Source organism: Cuculus canorus, chromosome 1 (genome assembly GCF_017976375.1).
Source record: "Cuculus canorus isolate bCucCan1 chromosome 1, bCucCan1.pri, whole genome shotgun sequence".
Taxonomy (NCBI): Eukaryota; Metazoa; Chordata; class Aves; order Cuculiformes; family Cuculidae; genus Cuculus; species Cuculus canorus.
The window spans coordinates 97,597,443-97,609,628 of NC_071401.1; the positions used below are offsets into that span (position 1 = coordinate 97,597,443).

The 12,186-nt window shown below is 44.8% G+C and overlaps 1 protein-coding gene across 2 annotated transcripts in view; it reads right to left on the reverse strand.

Moving 5' to 3' along the window:
- The window catches only part of HUNK (hormonally up-regulated Neu-associated kinase), a 59,093-nt gene extending 47,238 nt beyond the window's left edge, over window positions 1–11,855 (reverse strand). For both annotated transcript variants that reach the window (XM_054055250.1, XM_054055241.1), the window contains exon 1: window positions 11,610–11,855. In XM_054055250.1, coding sequence (XP_053911225.1) covers window positions 11,610–11,855 — 246 coding nt within the window. The remainder of the gene's footprint in view (window positions 1–11,609) is intronic.
- Window positions 11,856–12,186: the final 331 nt, after the last annotated feature.

Here is a 12,186-nt window from a genome sequence, read left to right on the forward strand (position 1 = left end):
GGTGTTATGTTAAACAAGGAGTATCATCTCTTTGCTTCACAACTGAGTAGCAATGTTCAGTCTCCGATTCTTCTGCTCTTTACAGCTGAATAGGACAGCTGTATATGTAGTTTTTGTTTTGTATGTGTTCTGACATTAGTAAAATCGACCAAAAAAGGCATAGAGGAGTCATTTCTGTTAAAGTATTCACTTTTCATGTGAGGCTCTGACACCGCAAGCCAGTTTGGGGCTCAGCAATAAATAAAACCAGCTGCTGTAGAGACAAGTACAGATAAAAGTCTCAGCAGGCAGAAGGCCACTCTCTCTGTTAGTAGACTAGACACAGTCAAGAAAGCTTGAAATCAGCCCCTGAAGAAATATAAACTCTTGCAAATAAGAAAATAGCTCCAAATATGCTTATTCGTATACTTCAGTGTCAAGATAGTTTGAATGGAAAGAATCAAATTGCCAGGGGATAAAAAGAGCATCTTACCATTACCTACAACCCAAAGACAACAGTATCCAGCAACGCAGAAAAGAATTCAAGAGTGCTTTAGATAAGCACATGAACATAAGCCCTCTTGATGCCACGGCCAAGTTAAACATAATCCCTAAAAGCATAAGCAGGATGTATTTGTTAAAGCAAGAAAGGTATTAATTACACCTGTCCAAGGCACTGGGGACTATTATTAAATTACCGTATCCAGTTCTGGTGCCAGTAATTAAAAAATTATGTTAAAAATCTGGAAACAGTTCTGAAAAGAGCTTCAGGAACAATCTGAAGTCCGAGAACTCTTTGTCATGGTAACTGACTGAAGCTGAAAATATTCAATTAGGAGAATGTTAGGCACTGACTTGACGATTTTCTGCAAGTGCCTACACGAGGTAAAGATTTCTGATAGCAGAAAGTTCTTTAATCTAATAAAATAAAAATTAACTTCCCAAAAGGGAAATTGGGCAAACTCAGGCTATAAACACGACCCAAGATTTTTTTAGGTGTGGTGAAGTAACGACAGAAATATCTTATCTTACAGACATGAATGCAGATCTTTAATTTCCCTCACTCCCCATCCTTTAAAAGTATGCAATGGCTCAACAAAACATTGATACAGATGCTCCTGATGAGAATACTGGGGCTTGGATGATTGCTGTGATCCCTTTAGGCTCCAGTGCCCGTACATATGCAAAGAGTCTCTGGTCCCTACAGAGAGTGATGAGGGACAAGGCATGACACAAGAGGATGGGGACTGACCTAGGCAAGCTGCTCTGGGAGCTGTCAGCAGTCACATCAAGGGATGTAAATTCTGCAGGCTCTTTCTGACATTCTTGCTGGAGCTCCCCAACGCAGAAGACATGAGGTGTCATGAAGAGTCATGCAAATATTGATGCTGCTGCAGACAGCCCAACTCGCCCACGGCTCTGCTGTCAACTGTATCAGCACAGTTAAATTAGTGTTTCCATGGGGAGACAGAGTTTTCACGTGTCAAGACACTGGTGTTTTTAAGGACATACTAGGGGGTTGCTCCCACTATAGTAAGAGCAAGGGCAGACCACATGAGGGTTTTACAACAGTCAATATTGCAAGGCTGTGTGCAGAGACTCCTCAGGGCTTCCTCACACTCTACTTTAGTGCCCTTCCCCATGGTACAGCACTTCCCATGCTTCTGCAGCTCTTCCTTCCCCTTCCCTACTTAATTCAGTCAGGAAAGAAGGAAATAAAGGGGAGGTAATTGCTTATTTAACACACAACTAATGCCCTGTCCGATGTGGTCCAATTCCATAGAGTGGATAAGCTTCACTGAAGGAGAGCCATTCTCAGCCATGTTTCTCTTCAACATGCTTTTTACTTCACATCCTATTGAAGAGTAACTTCTATTTCATAGGCAACTATTGTTATCCTTTCCTGGACACACTTCTGCTCTGCTGTTTCCAGAAAGCTGCTCCTTTTCTACTCATCTGCTTCATTCTCTTGTCAAACAGCTGAAAGAAAGATATATTCTTATCTGTTAGCGTCTCTGCCACCTGAAATGGCCAGACCTTTAGAACACAGTCACCAGCAGGAAATGGTTTTGAGGCAAGGGAGGCGCCATGACACAGCCCCTACCCAGCCACTCTGAACAGAAACCCCCATGAATCACTTTTTTCCTTGGTGCTGTGTCCAAAACAGGAGGATTTGTACCACATGCAGGTGCCAGAGGGTTGGAGTACATCCCTAGAGCCTCGGAAGGAGGAACCTGAGCAGCTACAGCACAGTCCCATTCACGGGAAGGAATGTATAGCGTGTCTTGAGCCCATCATGGAAGGGATCTGTCTCACCTTTGGCAGAAAGAAATCAATTCCAGAGACCTTTCAGTGCTCTCTTGGTCATCTAATTAATGGAGCAGCCATAAATGCATTTCCCCCGAGGGAGAGGAGCACATTATTACCTCCCTGGCTTCTAAAGATATCTACACAAGCAAAGAGAGATTATGCAGAGACCAATGGAAGTAGTGGCGGCAGAAAGCCAGATGCAGAGAGATGTAAAGATGCAGTAAGGAGGTTCCAAAAGAAATCCTTTAAATGCCTGTCAAAGCCAGCCTCTGCACTGGAGAAATCTCCTGCAAGGAGAAAGCGTGTCTCTGAATGCCTGGGCCGGCTGGGTTTGCCTTGTCATTGACATGTACAATAGCCATCAAGTATCACTTTCGAAATATTAGCTGTTTTTCAGAGAAGGGCTTTTTGACCCCTGTCCATAAGGTAAGCCTGACACACTGGAACATTACCTATCACTCAATATGAAAACTCTTTTGAGCTCAAGGTACGATCAACACATGGGACAAGTATTTTTCAGGGCTTGTCACACAATCACCTAGGGACCACTGACGTGTAGTCACTATGGCAGATGGAAAACCCATTCAGACCAATAAGGTCCTTACTTCACATTGACGGAAGCTGATGGCTACTCACAACCCCTCACAGAGGAGGTCAGCTGGAAAACAGAGGTCCTTTCCACCCAAACGTGTCCCTAACAAGCTGTCAGGACAAGAAGCAGCCACCAGACCTGAGGCATGGCAAGGCACAGTTGCTGCAAGTGAACCGAATCCTACCCAGCTGTTTCTCATAAACCATAACTTGCCTTCCTAATGCTGAAAACTTCTTCTGTCACAGTGAGATGGATGAAGATCTCAGGTTACATATGGGGAAACAAAAGCAGAGGAGCAATACCAAAGGACACGCCTCCAACACCGATCCCTATGGGAGAAACCTGGCGGCTCATGCCGCTTCCTATTCTCCTGATCACGAACTTGTAATATGTTTCATATTAGATAGTCCCCATTTCACATTTTAGTGATCAAATGTATAACTGGCTTTACAGAAAACTAAGTGTCCCTGATTTAAAGCACTTTAATGCCAAGCTAGCTTTAAGGAAAAAAAACCAAAACACACCAACAAAAAAGACCAAACAAACCAAGAGCCACTGCTTTTGAGGCCCAGGTACTACCCTCCTTTGTAGTGATTTAAAACACAGCCGATAAAACATTTACAACTGTTGGGAGCCAAGAAAAAGGTGTCTTCAATAACATATATATAAATGATCTATTCTCTCCCTTAGCTCTGCCGACATTATTCACAGAAAACAAAATTTATTCTCTGAAAAAAACGTTTCCATGACAATCTTCCAAACAGGCAGAAAGCAAAGGAACTTTATTATATATAACTTAGCTTTTTTTAGTTCTCTTTGTTGCAGTGATTTTTCTCAATAGTGCCAGTAGCACTAATCTTGCACTGCAAATGAGAAGAGCCCTACTGGCTCTAGCGTTAAAGGTTTTGGACCTAGAGCTCAGCAGTGCAAGAGCAGAGCAAAGCACTGACAGAAAAGGAGATTTTGGTCAGGGCAGCACCAGCTTTCTCTTAATTTTTTGCAGGTGGTCTCCCTGAGGGACTACAGTAACTCCTCCCAGACTCTTGCCATGAGGATAAGGTTTGATCTTGCTGCCTGCAAGCACTAATCCTAAACACAGATCAACGCAAAGGTTTTGCAGTGATTTAACTGTGTCAGCTTAGAAGGGGGTACCTCCATTCTAGCACAGGCCTTAAAGTCATGCTTGTGATGGTGGCATCTCTCTTACGCCAGTAAAGCTTACTGGAAAAAAACTACCTGTTCGCTTTATCAGGCCAACCTCCATCAGCCCACCAAAAACACTGGCACCACTAAGCTCATACCCTCAAGGAGATCAGTCATCAGACAACCCATCAGGGAAGCAGAGCAGAAGTTTAACAGAGACACAGAATAGTGAGGTTTGGGATTTTTGCTCTTTAGCTTATCTGAAAATAATAGCTAAAACAATCCGGAGCTAAAGTAATACAAAGTAAGGCTATACTGCAAGCAGGAGAGTACTCAGGATGGTCTAAATCTAGCCAGTTTCACTTGGTTCAGTTGTATCCCATGCTGCTGGATGAGCACCAACACTGCAATCCACCTAATTCTTCTTCTGGCTGGTATCTACACAGCCATTGGCTTTTGATCATTTTTAGATGCTTCTCCATAACCTTGAAGAGTAGTGTAGTCAGCACAAACTCTCAGCTCATTTTTATACTGTTGTTCATACAACACAACAGCGTGGGTTTTAGGCAGACTATTACAATTCAGTTGCCAGAAGGTTTGTCATAGCATCTCATGACTGCTTTCCTTCTGGGGTTATATCCTTGTGAAGAGTAAGTGCTGTTCATTAATAACCTTCATTTTCCCAACTGCAGGCAAAGAAAAAGCTCATGAGGGCAGAGGGGCAAAACTGCCTAATGTGTTACATCCGCTGAAATGTATGGAGCTATGGTGGCATCTTCCAGCTTGTCAGTGTAAAAGGAGATACACCAAACTGCGAGATGTAGAAAGCAAGACATGTTTTAATTACCAAGACATTTATACGTAACACGTGCCTGCAAAAACAGGCATATGGCTTTACATGTCATTAAATATGTTAAAAATACAAACTTGCAAGAACATATACAAGGATCCAGATGTGAGCATCACGTAAGAACTACACCTGGTGTCAATTCAACCTAAACACTCCGTTTCCCTCAATCCTGCATATGCCACTAAAATTATAACAGTCTACACAAAAAGTAGCACATTGCTGACACGCACTGTTAGTGACACTCTTTAAGCTGCTGACTGCAAACTTGAAAGCAGATTATCTCAAGAGGATAAGCAACTGCCACATGTGCATCAATTCAGCTCACTGCAGACCAACTTGCAAGCTACATCTGAAAAATATTAAAGTAATCTTCCTGGAAGACAGACTGCACTAATGAACAGGCTCTCTTGCCTGTTAAAGCCTATTCCCGCTTACTCCAAGTATACAACCTAGACAAGGGTTAGAGGGAAGAGCGTGGCTTTATAACAAGCACTTGATGAAACTAGCTATTCTCCAGATGAACAAACTATTAGTGGGCAAAACAAACTGAGCAGGTAGGTGCACATCAGCAGTTCGGCTATATTCTGCCTTATGCTCAAACTATTGCATGTTCCATAACATGCACTAGGGAACACTAAGCTGACACAGCACCCTATCTTCTGGTTCTGTTTCCAGCCAAGTCCTCACTGATGCCATTGCAAGCATGACACCATCCCTCAAATAATTTCCTGAAGTATCATATGTTAACAAAAGTGTGTGATGTGTATTGAAGCTAACAAACACACATCTGCACACATACAAACCTCTGTGAAAAGAATAGCGTCAAAGCTGTGAAAGCAAACACTTAGAAACAAGGAAATGTCAAAATTCAGGCTGCAGAAACCCTCATTTTATTCCCTCGTGTCATATCATACAGGTGCAACAGTTGGCAGCTGTTAATGAAAATGAACAGCAACCTCGGAGAAAGCCACTACGCAGATTTTCTTTAAGCACTTCTCAAAACAAGATTTGAGATAAAACGTAAAAATATGTAGACAAAGAGGTAAGAAGAGAAATATTAATTAAATACTTTGAGTGAGAAGACAAACACATCTAGGAAACTTATATCAAAGTACCACTGGAGGAAGAACATAAAAAAGATCAAATTTCAAATTTAAATCCTGTGCCTTTACCCTCAGAGCCACTGAAAGCAATGAAGGCATTCCAATATTCACAGTTTTACCTGCAACCTCACAACATTTTAGGGAGGAAAAAAAAGGAAAAGCTTGAACTGAAAGAACAGCGACCACCTAAGAAACTCAGCTTTTGTCTGCAATGAAGTAACCTCCTAGACCATCTGGTTGACAAGATAGCTTGAAAATGAAAATGAACCCACACACAGACGGACTCCAAAACCCCAAAACTCAGAAATCAGATGGTTGCTAGAAGACAGGAATTGTGCAAAACAAGTAGCTCCAGCCTTTGCTTCAGGTGACGGCTCCTGATGGGCTGAGATGAGAGCTGCCTCCTACATCCTACCCAAGAAGGGGATGGAGGGATCTTGTGAGAGGGGCACTTGCAGTGGGAAAGGTGGGGTACAGGGCCAGGGACCAATACTGCCACACACAGACTTCTCTATACTCTCACCTACCTCGACACTGCTTAAACTGACAGCCTGTGCTTTGTCACAGGAAGCACTTTTAGAGGCTCAGCTGATGCTGAGCAGTCACATAACCTGACACAGACTCTTTGGCAGTGGCTCCCTCGCAATTGCTCCACACCTACCAAAAGGACTAGGTAGGTGCTCGTTCTACTTATCAAAAAGTGCTTCAGAAGGTGAAGGCAGGGCACAAAGTTTGCACAGAAACACGCCTGCAATGCCAGTGTATAATTTTGCATAATGCATGCAGCACAGCGTGCCACTCAGAGGCAACAGCCATGCAGGCAGGCACCCTTTGGAAATACCTCTCCCATCCAAGGAGGGCCTGCTGGGGTGAATAAGGCATTTCCAGCTCTCTGTAGGGAGGCTGATCTGCCTGCCCACCCACGCCAGCATCTCCAGTGTGCCCAAATATACCTTTTTTTATTTATTTATTTACCTCTTTAATACTGAAATGCATTCTGAACACCAATTCTCCTGCAAAAAGGCCACTTTTCATATTAATTGCTTTGCCTTCATTGAAGAAGCTGGTAAAATGTATTTTTAGCCACTGCTTCCCACTGTTGCAGAAAGCCACTTGACTAGCTGTAACTAAAAATGTACCTTTCCAGAGCTTAACAATAGCACTAAAGAAAATGATAAACAAAATTTTTCGTGGATGAGAAATCAAGTGATTCAATTTGCCTCGATGACTTTTTTTGTAGTGCTAAAGATTACACTTAAAAGTACTTAAATGTCATCTCGGTTCAAGTTTGTGAGAACTCTGGCTCAATATAATGTCAATACATTGCTACTCCTCAAGGCCATATGCAGTTATCCGGACATTTCACAGAGGTCCACAGCAGATAATGCAATCGATTTGGTCTACTAATAGATCCTTATACCACTGCAGTGACAGCAACAATCTCAGCTGTCTAAAAATGAAAAAAATCATTATCTTGCACTATCTGCCTTTGCCCAATTCCCATGGCCCAGCGACTGACCCTTCTTAGCTCCAAGCAGAGGGTCTGAAACAATCCAAGAGTATATCGTGCGCAGGCTCCCAAAGTTGGCTGAATACAGCTAACTCAGCGGGGTTTCAGAACCACAATTTAAAGCTAAATTGCCTTGCTCTTCATAGAAGAACTATGTTTCCTTAGGATTTAGCAATAAAGACTGCCTGAGCTGATCTGACAAAATCAGCCTTTTACCCAAAAATGTCAGATTATAGGCTGCGATATTTTATTCAAAAGCAATGGAAAGAATAATCTGTTCAACATTATCCAGCGCTCAGCTAAAATACACTTAATTGCATCAGGCTCTACCAAACATTTTTCAAGCCCAGAAAATAATAACATGCCTGACATTATAGCAACATAAACCGCAAGAAGTATTGTAAAAGGGCTTGATTTGAAGTCAAATGCTAAAGACGTTCATTGGGAAGGCTTAAAAATCTCACCTTAGCTCACCCTCTCCTGCTTAGGTGCTTGTAGTAGCTGCTGATTCCCCTCCCACACACCTCACTCCAAACACATCGTCCATCAAACTGCCCTCGAAGCAGCCAGTCAAATAACTAGCGTTTGGCCCACAGCATAGAACATCCCATGCTCTCTTGAAGACCTCTAGCTTCTAGCAATTCCAGGGTGAGGTAATGGCAGATTTTTGGCACTTGCTCCACATTGCCTTGATTCTGTACAATGCATTGTGTCAGCGTGATGGATCCAAGCCTAGCTGGGGACTCATTAATCCACAGATTTCATTTCTAAACACACAATTTTCCGAAACAATAATGTGCATTAACTCCTACAGAGTTGCTAAAGTCTGCTGCAAATCAAAACCTGTTTGGGCCCCCCTTGCTGAAGTTAGATATTTCGGTGACCATAAGGGTCCAGGCTCTACCAAAACAGCTACCAGACGTTAGTAGTAAGACCCCTACTTTACACTATTATAGCAGTTTTATTGAAATTTAGGCAATGCCAGCTTTACAAGACAGAAATCAGATGTCAATTTTTTTTTTTTTTGCTTTCAAAATACATGCAGGCACTAATCCTGGAATAATAGGCTCGTAAAACATCAGCTTAGAAAAATGCAGCAAGTACACCAATCCAGCGAGCTGTCCATGGGAGACAGCTTTGTTTCCACATTTTGCTTTGCTGAACTCCATTTGTGAGCGTATTAAGCATATGCTCCTGCAGATTAGCTTTTCGTCTAAAAGTGAATGAACTTGAAAACCATACATGGTCAATTTCTGGCTCGCCCCATGGAAGGAGGGACAGCATCAGGCCCCTTACAGAGCAATGTTCTCTTCTAGCCTCTGGAGGAGCATGGTGTCATTAATGGGGGATCTTCCACAGAGACAAGTTTAGGGATGGAGGTGGGTAAGGAGAGATGACAAAAGTTAACTGTCACATACAGCACTCGTGGAATGTCTCAGACAGCTCCGTTAACACCAGCTTGACTTTGGCCACCTGACCTCTGGAGAAGGTCTGTGCTGAGCATTTGCGTCACCTGAGCTCAGATGATGGCACTGTCATACCTAACTCTCCTAGAATGTGCAAATATAGTTTAGTCAACAGATCTGGCCCTTCACATATTAGGATGCTCTCATGGGACGACTCCGCCACGGACACAAACCGTTTCTTATCTATAGTGTCCTTTTGCCACAGAAACTCCTCCTGCTGGCCACCCTAATGCCATCTCCTTCTTTTGCTCTTGATCCCACTCCCACCCTTGCCAACCTCCTCTCCAAAACAGCCTTGCACTCCGGAAAGAACGGAGTCCGGGTAAGCAGATGTTTTTCTTTTCCTCATATCACAGGCAGAGCTCAGTCACCCGTGGTGGGCTCCATGTAGGCAGAGCTGCCGGCAGCTATGAGGTAGAGCCAGTTTGGGCATGTTTCAACTGTCTTTGGCTGGAGGCCACACAAAAGCTCAGCAGAGGAATATGCCCAGAAGAGCTGAGTGTCCATCAGCTCTCTATTTGAAGCGAAATTCTCACATGGGATCACGCATGGGATGGAAAGCATTCACTCCTCCAGTTAGAGGGAGGAACCTTGCTAAGATAGGACCTCACCTGAAGCAAATCATTAATTACTCTTAGCTCCTATCCATTAACTCAAATTGCTTATCCATAAATACCTGGAATTAAATAGGTGGATTTTCTGCCAGGATGGACCTTTGATTAGTCAGTTTGAAACTATGCAACCTATCTTTCACCCTCTGAAGCTGAGAGGAAGAGCTTCATGTACCATGGGATCAAAGGATCAGGTTAGATGGAGCTCAGAGATCATCATGCCTGTGCACAAGGACGAACGCAGCAGCTCAGCAGGAAGGAAGTGCGATTCCTCCAGAGTTTCTGCTTGTCACTTTGTCACAGTGTGTGTTATTCAAGACACTGAGGAGGAAAAAAAAAAAAAAGGAGGAGGCCTGAAAGCTGAGACAGAGGGACGTGTGATGGGTCTTTTTTTTTTTTTTCCCCCCTCTTAACAGACTGAGATAAATGTAGCAATCCAAAAACGTGGAGGTGGGAAGGACGTGTGTGTGCATGTGCCTTTTATCAACTAGAAGATCATTGGATGCATCTGTTACCAAGAAGAAGCACACGCTTGGTAACAGAAAAGAGCTAAACTAATTTTTTTGGCATTCCTATATGATAATAATCACTAACCTTATCAATTTTCTCATGATGAAATTCAGAGCCCTATATGATATTTCATTCCGTGACAAATTTACCGGAATGAAAAAAGAAAAATATCCAAGAGTGGAGGAATGCAATTGTAACAGCAATGCATTTACAGTGCTGCTAGAGCCGGAGGAAATCACACTGTACTTGGCCCCACTGGTCCAAGGAGTTTTCAGTAATAAGGTATCCCGCTTTGGGACACCCTCTGCTAAGGATCTGTTAAAAAAGAGGTATAAGTCAGACACCTCAAACAAAAGCAGCACAAGTCTTTGTTGCAGGGTTCTAGTGGGCTCGTCCTTGCTCTGTTTGCCACCCAGCCAAGCCCCTACTGCTCTTTGTAATGTTGCAACATAGCCTCATTGATGGGTAAAAGCCTCCTCTGAAGGATTCTGGATAACAAACCAGAAGCAGAGATCCTCTGTGGACTTTTCTTCCCAGCATCCTCAGAAAACAAACATCTGGGGTGCATCTCACATCTTTGCTGCGCACTGATACCAAGAACTTCTAATCTCTGAACTGTAATCCCTTGTATAGACACACGGAGCATCTCCCATCACTCTGATCAGTACAATGTACATAACTACACATTACATGTCGTGACTAGACTGCACACAGGAACTGGTCCTCAGCAATACAAGTCTCAGTGGTACAAAAAGCACTTACTATTACAAAAAGTGGAATATTTTTTATTTGAGCTAAAGCAGAGTCAAGTTTCAGCTAAGTAGTTGTATTTTTTTGAAAATCAGACAGAATGTCCCTCTGACAGCATGTTTTTCTTTCAAACGAGTGTTTCTCCAGACCCTGTTCATTCTTTGGAGACGATCACGCCGTGTGCTCAGTGTGATCTGTGCTGAGCAGCTGTGTCTGCTGCAATCCCCTCTGTTCGCAGCCTTTCCCATCTCCAGTGCGGGGTCAGGCAGAGCTGGAGCCAGCCCCAAATCAGCAACAGATTTAACTGCTGTGAAGTTCGTAATAACATTAAGATTACGCCTTGGAAAGTAATGGAATAGACATAAGATTTCTGGGAGAACTGATCCCTGTGCATGTGAGTGGGAAATCCATCCTGTCCCAGCTCCTGTCTGGCTACACACGATGGATGGAGATCGCTCCCCTGTGTTGCCCAGCCACGATAAAGGATGCCGCTGTCTAAAACTCCAAAACGAGTCTTAGAGAGTCTATTTGCCGGCATTTTCGATATCATCAATATTAAAAACACATTTCTAACTCCCCCCCAAAAAAAAAACAAGTAAACAAACAGGAATTGAAAAAAAATAAAATAAAACCAAAAACCACTGATCCACGGAACCGAAGCATTTCAAGAGGAAAGCCAAGGCACAGGCACAGAAAGCTCAGTACGCGAAGGGGCAGCGCGGTTTCGGGGAGGGACCCGCACCCCCATCGCGCAACCCCAACCCCGTCCCCGGCGGCGCCGGTACCTTCTCTCCGGTGAGCACGTGCAGCCCCTCTCGGACCTTGGCGAAGGAGCCCTCCCCCAGCTTCCTGCCGATCAGGTAGTTGCCGACCCTCTTGGTGTGCTGGAAGTCCCGCAGCCGCTCCCGCGGCGCCGCCGCGCTCAGCCAGGCGGCCAACAGGCTGCTCTCCGCGCCCGCCGCCCGCCGCGCCTCCCCGCCGCCCGGCACCGACGGGTCCGCCGGCAGCCCGTCACCCGCTGCCGCCGGCATCGCCGGCACCGAGGCTGACTCTGCTGCCCCTCGAGCTCCTGCTGCTCTTGCCCCTGCTACTGCTTCTGCTCCTCTTGCTCCTGCCCCTGCTGCTCCTGCTCCTCACCCTGGAGCTGCCCCTGCTGCTGCTGCTGCTGCCCCTGGAGCTGCCCCTGCTGCCGCCGCTGCTGCTGCCGCCCCTGGAGCTGCCCCTGCTGCTCCTGCTCCTGCCCCTGGAGCTGCCCCTGATGCTGCTGCTCCTGCCCCTGGAGCTGCCCCTGCTGCTGCTGCTGCTGCTGCCGCCCCTGGAGCTGCCCCTGCTGCTCCTGCTCCTGCCCCTGGAGCTGCCCCT